Genomic DNA, 24116 nt, shown 5'->3' on the forward strand with positions numbered 1-24116 from the left:
ATCATTTAGTTGAGTTGGGCAAATAAATAGGCAGATGGGTTTTAATTTATAACAAATAGCAAGATAATGCGTGTGGGTTATCATAATTTGGATGGAGTAACCTTAACAGTGTTATGAAGGAAAGGGATCTTGGTGTAATAGTTGATCAGTCTCTAAAACCATCCAAACAGTGTGCTGTTCCTAGTAGTAGGGCAAATAGGATTTTAGGTTGTTTCTACATAAATACTGAATACAAGTATAAAGAGGTTATAATTTCATTGTATCAGTCACTTGTCAGGCCACAATTGGAATATTGTGTTCATTCTTGGGCTCCTTACCTTAGGAAAGACATTGAATTGTTGGAAAGGGTTCAGATAAGGATTACTAGAATGGTGCCTGGGATGGAGGGGTTGTCATATGAGGGGAGGTTGAAACCTCCCAAATTGTTTTATTTTGAAAAAAAGAAGAGTAGGGGGGGGGATCTGATTGAGATGATAAGTGTTGATGCATCATCTTTTTTCATAATTAACAGTGAGAATAATAGGACTAGTGGACACAAATATAAATTTTGGCAAGGTAGGAGTCATCTTCAGCTAAGACCATTTTATTTTTCTAACAGGGTGGTTGGCCTTTGGAATGGATTTCCTTCAGATGTCGTAGAGACAGTAAATTTAACTGAGTTTAATGAAAAGCTTGATAAGTATATGAATGATAAGGGCTAGCTTTAAGATTTTTAGTTTATTATTATTTTAATTGAGTTTAGAAGATGGAACAGCCAAGATGGACCAATGTGTCCCGTCTGAAATCATTGTTATTTTATAAAGTATCAGCTTTTTTGAGTTTCATGTGTTTGAATTGTAGAGTGTTTTAACAGATGTTTAGTAAAATATTTTGTACATCATTGATAGTGTATCACCACCATTCAGTCAGTACTAATACTAGGACAGGGTGGCTTGAACCTGCACAACTTAAGGTATTTGAAAGTCAGGTAAAAAATAGGCATGGGAAATGGGAACTTCAACTGTATTTTGGAATCTGCACACAAACCCTGCTGTTTTACTGCATTAGTTTTCTGTCATCAAGTTACAATTTTGGTTGAAGATCTATTTGTTGTTGTTGTAGTCTGACGTATATATGTATATATATTCTGAAGTTTTTATTACTCTTTATAACAAAGTTACAAGCTGAAGTCATTAATTAGGTAGAATTCTGAGAAAGGTTGCGTACATACCCTTGAAAGTCCTTGAAATTGAGAATGGAATCTCAAGGGCTTGAGATATTTGCACAAGTACTTGCAAATATTATAGTAGCAGAATACATCATATACCTAATTTTAATGTATGTTGCAGAATTGAGCACAATAAATAGTCTATTTTTAGTCTACATTCATATATTTTGATGTAAATTTTAGCTTCTAAAAAGTGCTTGAAAAACATTCTGAGAGTGCTTAGAAAGTCCTTGAAAAGTGCTTGAGATTGGTAGGAGCTGAAGTTGCTTGTTAGGTAGAATTGTGAGCAAAGGTTGAAATATCAGTATGTTGTGTGTGTAGGTCTGGAAGATCTTAAGTTTGTAGAGAATGTGGATACAGTGTTGACCCTGAAGAGTACATTCCTGTTGTTTGAAATGAATTAATTGGTTCTGTTGCTACTACCTCAAGATAGCTGTCTTGTTTCCCATGGTGTTTGGGTACTGATGAACGTTGTATCGTTTTCAGATATTAAACCACTAGTGTCTTTTGAGGAGCCACCGATCGGTGTTTCTAGCCATTCACAAGATAGCAGTAGTACAAATGCCGTTTTACCTTACTTAGACACATCAGGGGTACCAGCAGTACCAGGACCAAGTAGCTTCCAGCCTTCACCTCAACAAGGTAGGTTAAGACGAGTTTAATTTTAATGAGAAAGTGGATGAAAAATTTCATCTTATTTTATATTTGCCATCTAGTAGTGTTATTGAAATGAATTCTAGTACAAGCTAAAAACCAACTTTATTGGTAACGATGATCAGGATAAGTTGTGATATTTATTAGTCTTAACTTGGAAGTTACTAGCAGCTGTTTAAAGTTGGAATTTTTCATCCAGTTTCAGTAAAGAAGTTTTTGTAATTTGTATCTTTACTAACTTGGAGATTTTTAGATTAATATCTTATCTGTAAGTTACTGATCTGTTGCCTTCCTGCCCAAGAGTTATTTGGTACTTATTATAAATTCCACTAATTGACCTAAGGGAGGGGGAACCAGTCTAAAGATCTTGATTAAATGCAGGACTATGGTCACTCTTCACAGATCCTTAGTGTTTAGTTGGATCCAAGGCTATAGTAGTTATGTCAGATCTGTTTTCATGGATAGCTTATGTCTTTGTTTGTTTAGTTTTCAAGAGTACCAAGGCATTTTCTGTATGAAAGTCTTTGGAATTTTACTCCCAAAAAAATACTTAGCGAGGCTGATCTCTCAATAATATTTTTCTCAGCTGTTTGTAATACGGTTTTCATTACATAATGAAAACCAGTTGTTATTCAGTTTTAATCAAAATAATGTATTTTTCAAATGCATAGTGTTATAGTTTTTGATGAATTTGGGGGAATTTTTAAGCCAAGATTGTGTATGCAAGGTTTCTTTTTGTCCAGTAGTAGTGCCATCTGTAGCCATCCCCCCTTTTATTTGAATACAATGGATTCATACGAAACCTTATCATTCGATAGTAGTAGTACCATCTGTAGCCTATTGACATGTTCAGCAACTTATAGATGTTTTATATATTAAGTGCAGTAACAAATGTCAGTATATATTAAATGTTTAAAATCAGGATTAGCAGAAAGAGGAAAAACATTTACAATAGTTAAACAAGGTTTGAGAGACTTGTGTAATTCAAAAACTAATGCTGCAGTAAAGGTTTCCAAGTTGGTAAAGTGTTGTAGGATAAGTACATATTGTAGAATAAATGGAATATAGTAGCCCTTAACTCAATGTAGTTCTTGTGGTGATGGGTAGTGAGGATTCCGTGATTTCTTATAGTATTGAAAATCATGTACCAACAAGTAAGAAATAAGTTCTTTCTTATTTGAATATGTATTATGTGAAAATAGTTTAACCTGAAATATATGGTGTCCTCACCTGATTATGTTATCAGGTAGGTAGTTTTATTTGAATTCCTTCTGTATTGTGAAGAGTTATAATACAGTGGTTTGTTTCTCAAAATTTTAAATGTATCATTTCCTATGTTATGTGGCTTATTATATTTGAATAGTGCTATTAAGTATGGTGTTTCATTTCATAGTTTTGGGTATGAAGATGCTATACACTCTGTGGTACTTTTTTGATAACATTTTATATATGTTGCTATTAATAACTAACAGTTCTGTACTGTATATGAAATGTTAATAAAATAAATTCTTGCTTTGTTTGTGTGTGTGTGTTGATTGTGCCAACTCGAGATGCAGCATTTATTACGAAGAAAAATGCTAGAAGTGAGTATATTATATTCAGACGAGTGTGTGTGGAAGCAAGAAGAGGTAGGTTAGCAACAAAAATGTTCATAAGGTTTAGAGACTATTTTAGTCACTGACTAAGATGGTAAAAAGGTAAAGGACATGACCTCGGTAGCAGAGCAAACCACACAGTATTCAATTATGTTCACAGGTTATGAGACTAAGTCATATTCAACACACACGTTTTGGATACCAGTTCAGTAACACCTTCTGCATTAGTAGAAGTTGTTTTGTGCTTCATCTTATTCTGGTAAATCATCCCATTTGGAGTTTATAATTGGAACCTTCCAGCTCTGACTATAAATATTTATCAGGTAACAGTTCTCATTTTTTTTTCTCTATGGATTTCTTTTGTTATTAGTTTTAGCCAAGGGCTAAGAGTATGGAATAGATAAGCAACTAGTAGCAGTAGAAATGGGAATGATTTTGTTATAATATGGACATATATTAAAGATTTATGACTTGATGTAGATACAACTTGTTTAGCCACTGGCTAGGGTAATTCAAAGGTATGTAATACAGCAGGTAGGTCGTTTTATGTTTTTACAGTACCAGTAAGTAACACTAGATGTACATTTCAGGTTTTTACAGTACCAGTAAGTAACACTGGATGTACATTTCATGTTTTTACAGTACCTTTAAGTAACACTGGATGTATATTTCATGTTTTTACAGTACCAGTAAGTAACACTAATGTACATTTCATGTTTTTACAGTACCTTTAAGTAACACTGGATGTATATTTTATATTTTTATAGTACCTTTAAGTAACACTAGATGTACATTTCATGTTTTTACAGTAACACTAGGTGTACATTTCATGTTTTTACAGTACCAGTAAGTAACACTGGATGTACATTTCATGTTTTTACAGTACCAGTAAGTAACACTAATGTACATTTCATGTTTTTACAGTACCTTTAAGTAACATTAGATGTACATTTCATGTTTTTACAGTACCAGTAAGTAACACTAGATGTACATTTCATGTTTTTACAGTACCATTAAGTAACACTAGATGTACATTTCATGTTTTTACAGTACCAGTAAGTAACACTAGATGTACATTTCAGGTTTTTACAGTACCATTAAGTAACATTAGATGTACATTTCATGTTTTTACAGTACCAGTAAGTAACACTAGATGTACATTTCATGTTTTTACAGTACCAGTAAGTAACACTAGATGTACATTTCATGTTTTTACAGTACCAGTAAGTAACACTAGATGTACATTTCATGTTTTTACAGTACCAGTAAGTAACACTAGATGTACATTTCATGTTTTTACAGTACCAGTAAGTAACACTAGATGTACATTTCATGTTTTTACAGTACCAGTAAGTAACACTAGATGTACATTTCATGTTTTTACAGTACCAGTAAGTAACACTGGATGTACATTTCATGTTTTTACAGTACCAGTAAGTAACACTAATGTACATTTCATGTTTTTACAGTACCTTTAAGTAACACTGGATGTATATTTTATATTTTTATAGTACCTTTAAGTAACACTAGATGTACATTTCATGTTTTTACAGTAACACTAGGTGTACATTTCATGTTTTTACAGTAACACTAAGTGTACATTTCATGTTTGTTTCGATTTTACAAAGAATGGCATGAAGCGAATGCCTTTCATGTTTAAGGTAATTGATCAAATATTATGTAAAAGGGATCTATTGCTTCTCCTGGAACATTTTGGTATTTGTGAGAACAGTAAGGAGAATGTGTTATTTCACAAGGTATTTACAAAGATAGGTTTTGTTCTTGTTTTTAAATCCATACAAAAGAAACAGTTTGAGAGAACTACCTATTTTACTCTACTCAGTAGGCTTAATGTAACATCAGATTAGGCCTACTTTGAACAAGGTATAAGAAGGATCTGAAACAGTGGCTTTTGATGGGAACAACTTGTAAAGTCACATGAGTTGAACTTCAGTGGATTTAATCCTGTAAAAGGTGAGTTTAGTATGGTAGTTTCTGTTACTTTATAACTACTAACCAAAGGCTATGAACGATGTCAGTAATCCAGATGTTACAGTCTGGGTTTATTGATTTAGTTATATTTTCGTTACCTCTAGATTAGAACTTTCTTAATCATTAATGGCTGTTTACTGTTGTATGTACAACTCGTATTGTAGCTCAAGAAACAATCCGTCACTGTTCATTTGACCATTTTTAAATAAAGAACTGAGACAAGACGAGTCAACATTAATACATAAATATTTGTACATTACAGCATCCGTATGGAAATGTGTGTTTTTGATTAGTTAGTGTTAAAATACTTTAATTTATATAACTTGTTACAAACGACTGTAAGGATAATGAAAAAGTTGCACGTAATGAAAGTTACAGGTGTGTATCCTTACACCTCCACTTCTCCAACCTTTATTTTAAAGATTAAGTTAATATTTTCTTTACCAGATATAGCAGCCTTCATACCCAGAAGACGTGTATAAGACCAAGGGTCTCGCTAAGCAAGAACAAGCTTCGTTTTGCACAGTGATGAAGTCAGAAAATGTTCATTTTACTTCACAAATAAAAGTTGACATTTGCACACTTTTTTTTTTCTTTTGGCATTGTTTTGATTAGAATTTTGTTCCCTCTCTTGCTTTGGAGTTGGGTATAGACAGAAATCTATGGAATGTACTGGAAATGGAGTGAATACCTTGAGGATGAATTTAGGTTTTTTGTTGGTATTCGGTCTGACTATTGCCGTTGTTCAAAGTATGATGGGCTTTATAAAACAATCACCGTTCCAATTTCCAGGTCCAAGTCAACGGGCTGTCGGTCAGCATCATCGACCTTATCAGAAGCCCCAGTGTCCTGTTTGTCTCAAATATTTTTTCAATAATCAGACACTGAGGCGTCACATGGATCTACACAGGGGGAATAGAAAACTATACACTTGCAGTATTTGCTTTAAGTCATACACATATATAACAGGACTTTACCAGCACAGGAGAACACACTTGTGTACTGTGAAGGACATATGGTTAATGGGACACAAATGATGGGTGGTTTAGTGTTGTTTTTGAAAGTAAACAGTCATGTTGTTTTAGTATTTTTTTTTCAACCACCACAGTCGCGTTCACTCGGCAGCGGTGTAAATTGAGTATTTGTCATTGCTCGTATCTGCTTTACTACACGGTTTGAAGTCGCTGAATAAGGATTTACCCATAATTCCAGGTGCATTGATAGCTACAGGGAAGTCATCAGAGAAGAATGTTTCCACTGTTCAAGGTAGACATCAGCGTCTCCACTGTTCCAACTGTGGGCAGTACTTTCTCACGAGAGTGTCTTACGACAACCACACGTGTAAGCACAGAGAATATTCTTGTCCCGTTTGTTCAAGAAAAATTTCTACCATGAGGTCTTTACAGCGACATATGGTGCAGCATCAGTCTTCAAGGAAAAGATTTAGGTGTGAAGTTTGTTGTAAAACATTCTTAACCGGTCATTATGTTAAAAAGCATCAAGAAACAGCACATGGATTTCCAGTGGTGTAAATAATTTTATTTATTCCAAACGATTTTGTAGGTGTATTTAATTATAATTTTAGAAGATTTTTTTATACCTATACAACTATATTTTATACCACAACATTTGTTTATAATTGTTAAAATCATGAAACATTTTTGAGAATACCAAGTTTTAACAAGTTTATGAGCTTCAATGATGGGTTTTCAGTTTTTGCAGTCGTAAATGTATAGTATAGTCTGCTTCGGAGCCGAACACTTCTGTATTAGACACTGTATTCAAAGCTTCGGAATTATAAGCCTAACTGGCTATGAAGTGTAAGGTGTTTTAACCAAATACGTCTTTACAACCTCTTTTATTTGAAGCTTTTCTCACGTTGACTTAGAGCCATAAACATTTACTTTATAAGTATATGTTGTTGGGGGGGGGGGGGTAATTGTAATTCCCCAGACAGTAATAAATTCATTTACCGTAAAAATGTCCTAGGGTAACATAGAACTTCACATGGTGGGAGTAATAAGTGTTACATAGAACTTCACATGGTGGGAGTAATAAGTGTTACATAGAACTTCACATGGTGGGGGAAGTAATAAATGTTACATAAAACTTCACATGGTGGGGGAAGTAATAAATGTTACATAAAACTTCACATGGTGGGGGAAGTAATAAATGTTACATAAAACTTCACATGGTGGGGGAAGTAATAAATGTTACATAAAACTTCACATGGTGGGGGAAGTAATAAATGTTACATAAAACTTCACATGGTGGGGGAAGTAATAAATGTTACATAAAACTTCACATGGTGGGGGGGGGAGTAATAAATGTTACATAAAACTTCACATGGTGGGGGGGGGGGAGTAATAAATGTTCTGTTATCCAAGCGGAAGGTATGAATGCTTGGCCTCTAGTAAACAGCTTGATAATTGTTAGTTTAGGAGTTAATCTTTCCTGGCTGTTTACTAAAATATTTCATTTGTGGACCCACGCAAACATTTATAATGCTAGTAACATTTGGCATGTGTAGGTTTTTTAAAGTTATATATGTTTGTAAACTTGTGCTTATACTTTATTCAGTCTGACAGATGTTTGGGAACCAAGCTTTGGTTTCAGTGAAGTGTACCAGGGAAACTGGAAGTTTAAAAAATCATAGAATTGGTAGCTAAACTTTATATTAGTATAGATTTAAATTTTCTTTGCAACTTTATAGGCTAGTGGACAAAGAGTGTCCGTTGTAAAAAAAAATCACGTGAATGTATTGAGAGCAGGTTGCATGAAAATGTTAAAGGCTTGGTATCTGGAGGTTGCTGTTAGGACTTGCATGTTATGGTAAAATAGAACTGGTGTAATAAGCTTGGCGACGTACTTGGAAAGATTTCAGATATTAACATGCATTTACGATATAACTATTGGACTATTTACACTAATACTAAAGGATACCAAATTAGTAGACATTTGTATGATCTAAAAGTGATTAAGAACGCTAAAATGTTCGTTTGAAGCTTACATAACTTGACCTTTAAAAAAAAAAAATATGACGGGAGGACCAAATCCTTATCGATCAATATATGAATCAACAGTCTAGCCTGATTGGAATTATATTGAATGTTTGTGGTTATACCAGTCGTCAGTTAAGTATAATCGCATGAACTTTGCTGAGGTAAATTATATTGACCAGTGTCACGTGACCTGTTCTACTCGTATTTACATTTGAGGAGACGCTTATTTTTAACGTGATGTTTTAAGTATGAATGATTTTTAGGAGACCTATTTATATTTTTAAAGTAATGATTTAATACAAAAGAATAGTCACGTGATCATCAAATGTTTTTTACGGAACTCATATCTACATATTTATATAGCTTCTTTTCTAATACTAAACAAAAGAAGTTCACATTTTTTTATAGATTCTTACTGTTGAAATTATCTGAGAAGTGAAAATTGAACACAAGAAATTTGAAAACAATTATTCAAAATGGAGATTTATATCTGTATAAATGGAAATAATATTGAACTCGAATTTTATCTTGCATTTTGTAGAAAATTCTTGATACAAATTACTAATTGAGTATTATTAGCTCAGACTTGAAAATATAATGATCGATTTAATGCATTTCGAAATGAGAATGGCGGTTAGTTGGTAACTTAAAATATTGTGTAACTGGTTCTTGTATATATGTTTAAAGGTTAAACTATCCTTGTTTGTTATGTTATATATACAATTGTTAATTTATAAAAACTTGGTTCTCAACAGTAGTTTACCAAACAAACAAGTACGGATAATTTCTGATACTGTGTTAATGTGTAATTGTAACGTACCCCTTCCTGTGAAAGGAAATTTGGATTCAAATCAAAAGTAATACTGTCACAGATATTAATATTAACATTGCTTATTAGACCATTTCTAACGACACAAAGTTCACATGGTATCTTCAGTCACAGATATTAATATTAACAGTGCTTATTAGACCATTTCTAACGACACCAAGTTCACATGGTATCTTCAAGTAATTGTAACGTACCCCTTCCTGTGAAAGGAAATTTGGTTTCAAATCAAAAGTAATACTGTCACAGAGATTAATATTAACAGAGCTTATTAGACGATTTCTAACGACACCAAATTCACATGGTATCTTCAAGTGGCGAGTGTTCGAGGTAAACTTTTCAACACAATAGGAGATTCCATAATTCGTTTCACACTTTGGGAGAAGGAGTGCGTCATAAGGGCGACGTTCAAAACCAATCATTCGATTAGAAAATTTAACGGGAGATGACGTTGACTAATTGTCATCCCTTTAGTCTATAGGTGATTCCATAATTCGTTTCACACTTTGGGATAATGAGTGCGTCATAAGGGCGACGTTCAAAACCAATCATTGGATTAGAAAATTTAACGGGAGATGACGTTGACTAATTGTCATCCCTTTAGTCTATCACTTAAGTTGTGAATGGATAGCGAAGATGGCCCTCGTAAAGCTTCGCCCGAAATCTAACAAACAATACAAATTACAGTCGGTCCTATTGGTCATTTCTATTACAGTCGGTCCTATTGGTCATTTCTGAACAACATCTCGTTTATATTTACTGGCCGTTTCTAAGTTACCAGCTGGCATAGGGAAATGTCAAATCTGTTTCAACATTTTTTTATCTGTGAATGTAAATGATTTTGATGTAAACTGGAACCTGTTTTGACTGACACAACTATGAAAGCAACACGAAGTTCAAGTAGTAACTTTTTTGATATATATATAGACAGACGCACACATACCAGCTGGATGTCTTTGTGTGTAACAGTGGTGAAATAATCTAAGTAAATCAACCGTGGTTATTCTAGAGTTTCTGTTGAAGCCGTTTCAGGTTGGCATATATTACCGAATAACTCGCAGTTACTAGTGCATGATGTACAAGATAAAAATTTGTGAATGTTTTAAAGTTTTTGTCAACTGGAATACAATTCTCTATTTTACAGTGTTTTAGAGGATAGCTTCAGGTGTTAAAATACTAAAAATAAAGGTTTGCACCCAAGGGGCATAGCTTAGATAGCAAATTTAGTAACTTTGCATTGAAAGAAACGTGTTTTAAATATGGCGATGTATAAAAATAAAGCCCAATCATTTTAGGTACTTTTAGTTACCGTTAAAAGTTAAGGAAGCATACATAAATGTCTTTGAATTATTAAAAGTTAGAAGCTAAGTTTTTAAAATTAATAGCCTATTTTCCTGTTTAATAGTAAAAGCATTTGAAAGGCTTTGGCAAGTGATGCAACAACTGAAGTGGGATGTTTATTTACATAAACAGAAATTTAAACCAATAGGCGTCAAAAAAAGTTAACATATTAGAATGATCGAGGTTTGAACTATAATTACACAAATTCACGTTTTTGTATTTGCATAAAAAGTATATCAAAGAAATCGCTACCTAAGACCATTGAAGTGTGTATCTAGAGAGCATTTAATGAAACTATTTGTGAGACGTAGTAAAACAGATAATAGACAGTACGAAACGAAGTACGTCATTTAGTAAAAGAGATGTGTACTTATTATTAGAAATATAAAACATGCATTTCAATATTTGTTCCGAAATGCGAGCGATTCCTGGAAATGTATGGTGGTCGATATCGGTTCATATGGGGTTTCAGGTAACCTATAAATCTCGCCAAAGCCGGGATCACGTGTTCTGAAGTCTTGTATGAATTAAAAGCAAATGAGAGATTATGTAATTCGTTATTTTAAAAAAGAAATCATACAATAGTTTTGAAAATTGATATAGTCATTGAGAGAGAGAGTAGATACGTAAAGCTTTATCAAGATACATCAAAGTGGTAGTTTCGATTCTATTATTGCAGAATGTTGGGTAAATTGTTATAGTCACTGAGGGAGAGTAGATACATAAAGTTTTATCAAGATACATCAAAGTGGTAGATTCGATTCTATTATTGCAGAATGTTGGGTAAATTGATATAGTCACTGAGAGAGAGTAGAAATATAAAGCTTTATCAAGATACACCAAAGTGGTAGTTTCGATTGTATTATTGCAGAATGTTGGGTAAATTGATATAGTCACTGAGAGAGAGTAGATACATAAAGTGGTAGATTCGATTCTATTATTGCAGAATGTTGGGTAAATTGATATAGTCACTGAGAGAGAGTAGATACATAAAGTTTTATCAAAGTGGTAGTTTCGATTCTATTATTGCAGAATGTTGGGTAAATTGATATAGTCGCTGAGAGAGAGTAGATACATTAAAGTTTTATCAAAGTGGTAGTTTCGATTCTATTATTGCAGAATGTTGGGTAAATTGATATAGTCGCTGAGAGAGAGTAGATACATAAAGTTTTATCAAGATACATCAAAGTGGTAGATTCGATTCTATTATTGCAGAATGTTGGGTAAATTGTTATAGTCACTGAGAGAGGGTAGATACATAAAGCTTTATCAAGATACACCAAAGTGGAAGTTTCGATTCTATTATTGCAAAATGTTTGGGTAAATTGTTACAAAAAATTAACATTCAAGTACAATTGTGCTAAACTATAGTTAAAATTGTAAAAAAAAAAGGTTTTTATTAAAGTAATAGAAGGACAGCAATTCAAATTCTCAATCCTTTCGTCCCTGACCATACCTATAACCTGGAAGAAATCAGTAAAACGGTTTTTATTATGATTTGAGCAATTTAGAAAAAAACTTAAATGCAATAACTATCCAGATGAATATGAACTAAATTTAAGAGAAAGTTGGAGTTTCGTGTTAACGTATGTTTTCATCGACTTGTGTGTGTGAAAGCCTTTTTTTCGACTGTGAATTTCATAAAGTCTGGTCTTGGAAACAGACGAAGATTCAGTAGCGTGTGTTACTTTTCAGTCAACAAATTACAGGCCAAACATTAAAGAACTTTAATCAAAAATGATCCATGAAAGGTCAAATTAAACAAATAAATACAGTATTGATAAATATATACGTAACTCTAAAAGTTCATAAAATACAGACATATATATATATCACTTGAAATTGAATAACTTTTTACATTATTTTGGTACGCCAGTACATGTTCCACCTTGCACTAAAAGTTGGTAACACCGTGTACAACTTTATTTTTTACTATACTATATTGAAGGGTCTTTCTTCGAGTAGACAAGATTTTGGAACCTTATTTTGATATTTGATCTGTAAAGATGTATTTATGTCATTCTATGTTTCAAATCAGTGTTCGTGATTTGACGATTGCCAATATATTGAACAAGGACCATTAATGCCTGATTGTATGTACGTGATCACGCTAAAGATGGACACGTATGTGAAACTTGTGATATATTGGGGTGAAGGTTTTTTTTTCCTTCTTTTTACGTCTATTTAATCGAATACAGCCACCAGCACAGGAACAGCAAAAAGCTGAAACCATATTTTGCGATACTTGAAGCTCGTCAGTCATCTAGTTGGACTTCAATTTTGCTATGTCAGAAACAGTTTTGGAACTTACAGAGATGGAAGCTAAAATACACAATACTGGTAAGTTAATGAATAAGTAAACAGTAGTTTCAAAGTTGGACATAGGTTAATGATAATAACAACGACTCAAATATGATATTTTAAAGAATTTAACTCGGTATGACGTGTAAGGATTGTAAACATGGAAAGTCGAACATTTTAAACGATTTATGTTCCTCCTCGAATGTACAGAGACTTCAGTTTAAATAGTCCATTCAATTCTTCACAATTTCAAAAAAGTAAATAGAGCCCTAACCTAAGACAGAATTGAAATACCTTACACTCGAGATAAAAAAATAAGAAGCTATTGGATTTTGAATAAAGAATACATGACATAGAACTTGAAGATACACACGTGAACTAAAGAAACTTTTCAAGAAGTTATGTAATCCGATTTTATTTCAAGCATAAACTAAACTCGTTCTACAACAACAAAGTAAATAATTATCTTTAAGTACACAAGAACTTTCCATATTAGATAAAACTGAACGTTTCTAATAGCAATATTAAGAGAAGCAGCACGTTACTTGCTCGATAAAAGATGATTTGAGTTGAAGTTGCAGAGGACGTAAAACCAATACCACAAACTAAAGCCATCGATGATTAGAAGAGAAGCCACCATTACAATTGTACTAGTGTCAGAAACATACTTTTTGGTTTATATGTATAGTAAGTAAATATATATATATATATAGTGTGTTGGACTAAAGATTCTGCAGTAGGTGTCTGTAACTTGGCGATAAATGAACGGTAATGTACTTCACTTGTTTTAAAATAATATATTCAAAACAAGTTGAACGTATGTACACAAATTCTTTACACTATATATATCGTAGTTGTATCTTAAATACTATACAGTTCTCTTCTTATCAAATGTTCATTTAGGTAAATTCAATTTCTTTAGAATTCAGTTGACAAATTAAACTATTTTTATCTTAAACACTATCTGTATAATTCACTTACGCTGTCGATGAGTTACAGCAGTTGTATTCTAAACTTTCAATACTCGTCTGTTTTTTTTTTGTATTTAGGCCTACTTCCAATAAACGTTTGCTTTTCGCATACAGGCCTATTTCCAAATAATCGTCTGCTTTTTGTCGAGACATATTATTCTCCTAAAATGTCAGAAAATTGTTAGTCCCACTTTAACTTATAAACCATTAGGCTGTTCACTCCTACGACGGTTAACTTTACGTTTTCTAACCTTTCTCCGACCGAAAATCTTTCACTCGGCTTTACTTTTTGGCTCTTTCTGGTTTCCCGTCTGGTGAGCGAAATGTTCTAGAAATCTCCAGCCCTGGTATCAATAACTTACAAACACAATTTCTAACAATCGTCTGCTTTTATATCTGACAACTAGCAGGAAATCATGGAAATGTCACTTTGATCATCGATTAGTAAGAATATGCTACTGAACTTAGATATGAGACAGAAGTACAAAAACTGACAGTACCGAAAATTTGTTTAAAATTACAACAGGCTGTTCTTTCTTTCACATAAAATATACTTGTCACATTCTCCTTGTCACCCATTACTAAGAAACCCCTCCAAAGAAAGAAAAATGGCAACATATGATTAGATTTCAGGCCGGTTAATTAAAAGACATAACAATGGTTGGTTCCGATATATGACTTTTTGTTAACCTTGGTACCATGGAACATTTGACAAATAACTTATAAATTACATAACATCACAGGAATTGCTAAGTAATAGTGTCTACCATGAACTATCTTCAATCCCCAGAAGTATCTCTTTACAACTTAGTTGTGTTTTGCAAAGATAGTTTAAGAATGTTTTAATAGAAGAGAATACCATGTGTCAGGTTCAATGTTCAGAAATGAACTCAAGTTTTACTTTAATACCATAGTGAATTGTTAAGAAGAAATATTATCTTTGTAAGGATTAATGTTAAATATAGGCTTGTGTTGAAAAACGGTCATACATATATAAAGGTTTCCTACCATTTGTCGAAGATTTGTAAATGCGTTTTTGGTATCGTGGTGTGGTACTAGGTAATATTCGTGGGCAATACCTTGTTTTCCATTATTTGGTCAATTGTGATACGGATGTTTTTGTGCTCTAACTATTCAGTAAAGATAATTCTCGAAATCTACAAGGTGAGCTAAAAGACATGAAAGGTAACTTCCTATGTCTTACAGTGTAGTCATGCTTAATGCAAATGGACGTAACTTGCATTACTAGGCAGAAGGAAATCTTCTAAATTGAGCTATAAAAATTATTGGTGTATCATTTGTTGTTGAACTCTGCGAACAAGATAAACTTCTTCAGTTCCTATGAGTGACTAAAGTAAAAAATATTACTCGAGAATTTGTAATAACAAATAAATTATATTGCACAATTAATCTTTACTGCAATTCTTATATACGACTTAAGTGTAATTAATATGAACTTTATTTATCTAGTTCATACCATAACAGTTGTTCAAGCAATTGACGATATGAATGGCGCGTAAATCACTGCTGTATCTATACAATTCTGGTTAATCTAACGAGCTATGGTATTGGAAGAAAAGACCTCACGAGCACTGGATATTACTGATATAGTGTGGTTGGCTTATTTCATATTCTTTGTTTTCACTTGAAAGTTCTTAGAATACACTAAACTATAATTCGATTATGATGCCAATGGTTCAGTCACCTGTGTTGGAAAATGTACAACTGGCTGAATATATCGATAGATTGTTACTGAGCCTCGGTACAATTTGCAATTATTTTAAGTTTTTTTTTTTATGTATGTTTCTTGGAAAATACATTGATAGGACACAGAGAAGCTCCAAGGTTTTATTTGTTTTTAAGTATATGATGCAACAGTTATGAAGATCAACATTATTATTCATTGTGCTAAAATAACATATGCAACTTTCGGGAGAATGTACGAGTCGTGTATATTCACGAGAATAAAAATTACAATTTCAAAATTTGTTGAAACAAGTAACAATTACTATGTAGGTTTTTGGCTCATCTTTTGCATAGATCAATATATTTTGTTTTGTAACCATTAATAAAAACTTTGGTAGCTGACAGTTTCAATTATGAATAAGTGTACACTGACCAATAGGTAAAATACTCTGTACTGGTAACGTCTATTCTGTATTTGGTGAGATTAATTAGCTTGCATCTTTACAGGGTGCTATATAGTACTGACCTCCTTATAATCGAAACTGTAAAAACTACTTCTTACCGCTCACTTGGTCTGGGTGCTGCAAGACTTTCTCTACTTTTGTACCATATTGTTAAATTTTCAGTTCCAAGGGAACTAACTTGGTTTTTGTTACTATTACTTATTGCTGTTTATGGAAAATTCAACATCAATCAGCGGGCTTCCCTACTGTGTTCTGATACCTTGTCCCTCATATTAGAAGAAACTTTTATTCATCGACCAATAAGGTATAGTATTCCTGGTATCTTGTCTTCATAGAAATGTTAACTAGAAGACTATATTATTCATCATATTTGAATAAACGTTAAACAGCAAGCTATAGTATTCCTGTGCCCCAGAACCTTGTCCTCATAATTGAAACTTCAACCAGTAGGCTATATATTCCTATGTCCTAGTACCTTGTCCTCACAGTAGAAGAAACATCAACCAGTAGGCTATGTACTCCTTGTCCTTGTAGTAGTGGAACATTCAGCAACAACCAGAAGGCTGTAAAAAGTACATTAACATTGGTAGCAGTAAAATTAATGAAGAAGTAGTAAAAAATTTCTTTTAAGGAATATTGTAAAAGTAGATTGTTATTGACAAGGTAATTTTTTCTTCGTTTTTAAATTTAATAAACAATTTGATCCTAGCGTTATGGGTACTATATATTATAACCAACATTACTTGAATAGAGAATAATAACAGGTTGGAAAACAACGATTTATAAGCATAAAAAAAATATTTATTGATGGTGTAACATATTCCATCTTTCGACAGAACATTGGTTTGTTTTCTCCAGGTATAATTAATACGAAGCAATTCAAAGTTTATATATATATATATATATATCGTAAAAAAGACAAAAGAGGTTAAATTTGACGGAAATGGTGTCAACAGGATATAGGTAGAAGTCAGGTGTATGAACTGAGGATGTTTCATGTACATACTTGTAAAGGATAAATGATCAACAAAATAAATATTTGACTTGGAAGTCTCCATACTTTTAATACACTTTACTGAAAACAGTAACAAAGCGTAATGTGTATTCTTTCATATAGTTATTATTTAAATGAGGTTTATAAATGTGTTCATTGTATACAACAAACTTGCCTACAATTACTTAACAAAGGAAAAATAAAACAATTGATACGTAATTAAGATTTTATTTATCATTTACACAAGTCAGTTTTTGAATGCTGAAACATATATTTGATATATAGCAAACATTTAAGCTGGAGTTTAAGTTGCCATTTTCATTAGGTATAATGGAAAAAAAATTGCTATCCATTCACAGCTATTTCTCCACTGATAGCAAGTGCAGAAGTTGTGGTTAAGGTAGGTAAACGAGCCTTACAAAATTTGAGTCGGGTAAGATTGGATTAAGTTGTAACAAGAAACAAATGGTCAGCATATTTATGAGAATCTGGCCTTAAGGGTTTCTGTGAAATATGGAGTGATTTTCAAAAGGTATTGAAATATCAGTTTGAAAAGAAATATTCATGGATTAACACTGGTGGTTAGGGTGCTCGACTCGCAATCTACGGGTCGAGGGTTTGAATCTCCGTCCCACCAAACAGGCTCGCCCTTTCAGCCGTGGAGGTGTTATAATGGGACGGTCGATCAATATTCGTTGGTAAAAGAGTAGCCCAAGAGTTGGCGGTGGGTGGTTATGATTAGCTGCCTTCCCTCTAGTCTTACGCTGATAAATTAGGGACGGTTAGCGCAGATAGCCCTCGCGTAGCTTTTGCGCGAAATTCAAAAAACAAACAATTAACCCTCGTATACTAAAACTATTCCTGAATTTTTCTGAAACAACAGTAAAAAAACATAACGTTCAGCAAGCTTTTACTCAATCTCCTCAAAATTAAATTCATAAATCGCTGAACAAAACTAGGAAAATGTCTAAAAGAAGCTAAACAGGTTCACATAAACATATACAACAACAAAATAAAAGCAACTGAAACTATAAAATTCCTGGGCATTATGTATGCCCCCAAAGTCTCATGAATAAATAAAAAATGTCACAGCTAAAGCCACATTAGGAATAAATATCCTAAAAGCATTAAACACACTTCAAAGCAAAACAAAACTATCCATATAAAAACATTTGTAAGTACACTAATAGACTAATGCTTTACGACTCTACTAAACACATCAGACGACACTATCTTAATCTTCAAAGAATACAAAACAAAGCAATAAGATTAATCACTAAACTACCTGGGTATACTAACATTAGAGAACTACACAGGAAAATTACCGATTTTCAAGCATATTTTTGACCTTAGGAAAGATGACTTCAAAAAAAAAAAAAACAGAATCAAACTATCCTCTTCCTCCCATCTACTAAATAATACTCCCCTCTTGGAAGCAAAGAATCCTATCACCATATGAGTTATGTCATCAATAACAATGATGCATTCACGAAACTGTGTTTTCTAAATGAGAAAAGTGGTAACCATATTCTAGGTACAGTGACAAAGTTGGAAAATACCTAGTCCTAAGTGGTACTTCCTAGGGGTTCTTATGACCCTAAGTGACTATAACAGACAGAAGTAATATTAAACAAGGGTACTGCCCTCTGTTTGGAACGTGAGTTACCATCAGTTATAAACATAAACTACAACCAGAAAACGATAGTTCAACAAAGACCAACTGAGCATTGAAAAGGCCCCTGCTATTGAATTGGAACATTAAAGGGAAGACAGCAATACAACTGATGCAGAAAATATCACCTATCAAAGCTCTAATCGTCGTAACCTTAGTCTCTTTTCTTGTGACCCTTCACACCCAAAATTCAAACTATCACAGTCAAGGCTACCCATCTAATCTCCGGTATTTTAAACTAGAAAACCCTAGAATATAATCTAAACCATTCAAGGGTAGATAACGAGAGACTAGTCCCTGAACATCCTTTGGTAAACCACAACCCTTAAGTTATTGACTTTGACCTGGCTTGAGAAAGCAGCTTCACACAGATTTTAATGCAGATTTATACAAGCTGCAGATAGATTTGAATAAAATTTAAATACACTTCACAGAGATTTGGGCCCGGCATGGCCAGGTGGTTACGGCACTCGACTCGCAATCTGAGGGTCGCGGGTTCGAATCCCCGTCACACCAAACATGCTCGCCCTTTCAGCTGTGGGGGCGTTATAACGTGACGGTCAATCCCACTATTCGTTGGTAAAAGAGTAGCCCATTTTTATTTGTGCAAGCATCAGTTTGGTTTTTCGCGTCGCGTGTTATTGGCTTGTGTTTAAGATTACCAGTAAGGAAAAAATATTTTTATAACGGGCTTGACCTTTCGATCACTGGTGCGATCATTCTCAAGCACTTGAAGTTAAAAATCGGCCAATCGAGGAACCAATGGAATGTTATGGTAAGGTTCAATAACATTTCCAGAATGAACAGGCGGAATAGTGAACAAAAAGCCACTCATAGCCTATCTAAAAGGATCAGCTTTAATAGCATTAAATGACCTTTAAGGTGAGAGCTGCATTATCAAACAGGGTTGGAATGTCGCACCAGAAAGAAGTATCCAGAATATAGTTCAAGAATAGAGTACAGAGGAAGGAAAAGGCCTTAGACAAACTTGGAAAAGATTCAGGAAGGCTTGCCCAATTATCTTAACTCAATGCTTTAAGTGAAATGATGAATTCGTTGGCATATGACCAACGTATATATGCCATATATTAAAGGCACTATTTAGAAGTCATGAAATATCAGATCCTACAGTATTTAAACACCAACTTCCCCTAACAATAATCTAATAGAAATGAAAGAATGAATTGGATAGTCAACCAGAAGATAGGAAATAAACCACAAGTTAATAGATGTTTCAACCATAACATGAATGAACATGTTGCCAGGAAATGCAGGAGGGAATCAGCATCTGTTATCAAGCCAAGGAGAAAGAGCCTAACTAGATCAAAAGAACAACACTAAGCTAACAAGGCATAAAGAAAATGAGAATTAATTGGATTTGTGAGGCGAAGTTCAACTGGAAATACTCCCTATACCACGAATCACCAAAATTCATTATTTGAGAAAAATCACAAGTCCAAGGGCTTATTGACAGAAAACCGTGCAGTATGTTGATTGACACTGGATCTTTAGCTAAAATCATTCATCCTAATTTGATAATGAAAGATGGGAAATTATTCACAGAGATGAAGTAGGAATAGGAAGAGATATAAACAGCAAGTGAACATTGGGTTCAAGCAAAATAAAATTTGGATCTCACCTTTAGAGAAGGAATCATCTCTAATCATGATGTGTTGGTAATTAATATCAAGGAAGAATGCATATTTGGAACTGAATTCCTGTGTAGATGTGGATACAAGGTTAGGCTAGCTTCATAGTCTATGACCAAGAAATCCTTATATACTACATGACAATCAATACTCTGTAGATTTAATGTGAAGTGGAAATAGTGACAGTTGTCATTGTACCACCAAGAATAGAAATATTATATAGCATGAGTTAATAACCATAATTCTTTATCTAATTACTGGGGCATAGTTGAACCATGTACTCCAGAATGTCATGAGGGACTGGTGGTTGGAAGATTTCTCCTGGATGTAAAGAATAAAGATGATGTAGCTTTATCCAGGATTTAAATTAGCTTGTGATAAAGCACAAAACAGGTATGTTGCAAGTGCTGATAAAACTGGATTTCACTGTGGTAATGGCTGAAGAGTTTACGTTCATCTACCATGACTGTCTTTGGAAAGTATGTTGGTAAGAGAATAGTTAACTGGGTAACTCAAGATAAGAACTTGTTAGTGTAACCTCAACCTAATGAGAAGTTTATAGTTCCTGATTAGACTGCTTCCAAAGGATCATCAAAGATGGAGCTACTAGTGGATTCATTTGATTGCCTTCTCGAGAACACCCTACCTCTCCAAACAATAAGACAGCTAATGACAACAAGCCACAAGATGCCATTACAACTGTGTTCCATGAATGCCAGAATTAAAACTATGAGAAACTTGTTTAGAGAACAGTTCGGTGTAGTTTTTTAGTTTCTGTATTAGAATTGTTCAGGGGACTTCTTAATCTAAGAATGAGGCAGTGTTATATGTTAATGTTCTAATTTAGAATTTCAGGAAGTTGCAGGTTTCATGATGACGTTAAAACCAAAAGGTTTAATAAGATAGGCCTAGAACACAACTATAAGGGTGTGATATAAAGTTTTCTAGTAGATTATAAATACAAGGTTACAGGAAACATCGATAATGAAGAGTTATTTCAAGAAGAGTTGTTTCTAGCTGACAAATTGAATCACTCAGTGTGGTTATGAGAAGTATTTTGATCTGTGTTAGCTATCTTGTTTATTGAGTTACTTTGTATAAATAAGTTGATTTTACGTTATTCCTACCATTGTTAGAAAGGGTTGAACGCCATTTGTAATAAAAGCTTAAAATAAGTTACATCAGTGTACAAGTATTCAAGGATAATCCAGGATGGAACCACCAGTGGGTTAATTTGACCACCTACCTAGGAGAAACTTCCCCAGCGACAGAACAGCCAGTGACAACAAGAGACAAGAAGTATTAACTCCCACAGACAAAACAGGTATTATTTCTAGAGAACAACAAATGTAGCTAGAACAAAATCAACTTAATGACTCTCTGTGCTATGAATAAACAAATAAAATTTCAAGATTCTACGTTAAAATAACTAGGAAAGAAATAAACGAATTCGTAATTATCATGCAAACTAGATGATATCTGCTAACTAAAGAGCAACTATACGGCAGTATTGTTATTGTTGGGCTGGACTTGTATTTTATAGAAGGAATAATGGAAAGTCCAGTCCACTTAGTAATAATGAAAGCATTTTGTTTATAGACTACAAGTTATCTCAATTAATGTTCAGAAATAGGCTTAAGTTCAAAGTAAATGCCAAATTAACATTTTCTTTCACTCTTTAAATTTCTTAATCAACAAAACCAAGAACAATTCAAAGCTTACTCATCCAGGGACTAACAGACTCAAACAGAACCCCTACTTCAGACTTTGTGTAAGTTACTGTGGTATTTACATGTTAAACTGATTTCCTCAAAGAGTATTAGGTAGGCACACTTTATAACTATAGCATTGGCAGAATAAATTAGAGAGTGGTGCTAAATTTCTAAAACGATTGAGTTTTAAGTTAACAAAGAGACTGCACATGAGATGTAACACAAAATGAAAACAATGTTAAATCAAAGACCCAAAATAGTGTACGAACTTGCATTTGGATGCTGGACAGTAACTTCTAATGGACTAGGAATTGGTTAACAGAGTTTCTTCCCATAACACAGGCCTGCGATGGTTTTATTGTCTTGAAATTTTTACATATTCTACAGTAATTCCTGTACATTGAATCCGAAAATGATACCCAGTTTTCTCCACCACGTACAGATTTTTCACAAAATGTTGTATGTACTTTTACATAATGGAATCATTTTCATTGAAATTGGGTCACATTTTGTTATACTTAAAATGTTGACAACCACTGCTAATAGATTTCTCTACACCAATCGCGACTTAAGAGTCTTATCGATCGTCCTAGAACTCACGAGAAACACGCCGCTTGTATATAAACAGTTAACAGGCTGCATGATGTGTCATTTTTGGATATTACTTGTTTGATACTTTAACATTATTTTTTTTTCTTTTCAATATTATTTATTAGTCATTATGTTAAGAGGAAGTTGTGTAAATGACCCAAACATATTCTGTTATGTTTGTTGTAAAGAAACAAAGGTAAAACATTACGGAATTCGTCAAAACGCATATTACACATATTTTTGAATATAACTTGTGGACCAAGACAAATCCTTGGCTCCATACAAAGTTTGTGCCGAAGACAATGGACTAAAGATAAGAAAAAGTTATTGCCTTTTGGAATTTCAGTGGTCTGGTGTGAGCCTAGAAACCATAGAGATGACTGTTATTTTTGCTCATGTAACGTGCAAGGCTACAATACTCGAAATAAAAAGGAACTTTCTTATCCAAACCTCCAATCTGCTATAAGACTGTTGTGCATGGACCTGATGCACTTGCACCTACTCCACCAGAGACTCTTAAAAAATTCATTTGATGTCAATAGAAATGATGATATGGATTGTTTTCAACCTGAAATGTCTAGTGAACCACAACTTTTCACATAAAGTGAACTTAATGATTTAGTGAGAGATTTGGGTCTTCCAAAGGATTCTTCATAGGTTTTGGGTCCAGACTTCGGGCTAAGAACTTCCTCTCTCCAGAGACATCATTTTACTGGTACAGAAATCGTGAGAAAGAGTTTATACTATACTTTTTGCAAGAAGGTTCACTGGTTTACTGCAACAGTATTGCTGAATTAATACCAATGCTAGGAGCTGCAGTCTATGAACCAAGTGAGTGACGATTGTTCATTGATTCCTCCAAAAGAAGTCTAAAAGTTGTTCTCCTTTACATTGGTAGCATATATGCATATAAGAAACATACGAAAACCTCGCACTTTTTCTTAATAAGGTCAAATAAAAAGAACATCGTTGGCTACTTTGTGGAGACTGAAAAGTACTTTGTATGTTGTTGAGTCAACAACATACAAAGGACTTTTATTGTCATTGTTGCGTCAACAATCCGGTTTCACAAAGTTTCCATGTTTTTTGGGTGAATGGAACAGCAGAGCATGAAATCAACACTTGATAAAAAAACAATAGCCACGTAGAGTCTGCCTGAAACCAGGATCGAAAAACAGTGAATGTGAAAGTTTAGTTGACACAAAGAAAGTCCTATTTCCTCCACTTCACATAAAACTGGGCTTGATGAAGCAATTTGTAAAGGCCTTAGACAAAGATGGCAACTGTTTCAAGTATCTTTGTGGGCATTTCCCAGCTCTTTCAGAAGTAAAGCTTAAAGAGGGATTTTTTGTTGGGCCTCAGATTAGGAAATTGATTTTGGATGAACAGTTCGAAAGGACAATGAGGAAATTGGAAAAAGAAGCATTTATTGCCTTTAAAGATGTTATTGACAAATTTG

The 24116-nt window shown here is 33.6% G+C and overlaps 1 protein-coding gene across 5 annotated transcripts in view; it reads left to right on the forward strand.

Moving 5' to 3' along the window:
- Positions 1–24116, forward strand: part of LOC106469582 (protein tramtrack, beta isoform-like) — a 57413-nt gene that overhangs the window by 13972 nt on the left and 19325 nt on the right. For 2 of the 5 annotated variants that reach the window (XM_022398154.1, XM_022398155.1), the window contains exon 4: positions 1694–1849. In XM_022398154.1, coding sequence (XP_022253862.1) covers positions 1694–1849 — 156 coding nt within the window. Of the gene's footprint in view, positions 1–1693; positions 1850–5895; positions 6036–6240; positions 6637–6660; positions 7005–24116 lie in introns of those variants that run through there. The other 3 variants (XM_022398153.1, XM_013930084.2, XM_022398156.1) reach the window with 3 other exon arrangements.

The sequence above is a fragment of the Limulus polyphemus genome, unplaced genomic scaffold (genome assembly GCF_000517525.1).
Source record: "Limulus polyphemus unplaced genomic scaffold, Limulus_polyphemus-2.1.2 Scaffold3558, whole genome shotgun sequence".
Taxonomy (NCBI): Eukaryota; Metazoa; Arthropoda; class Merostomata; order Xiphosura; family Limulidae; genus Limulus; species Limulus polyphemus.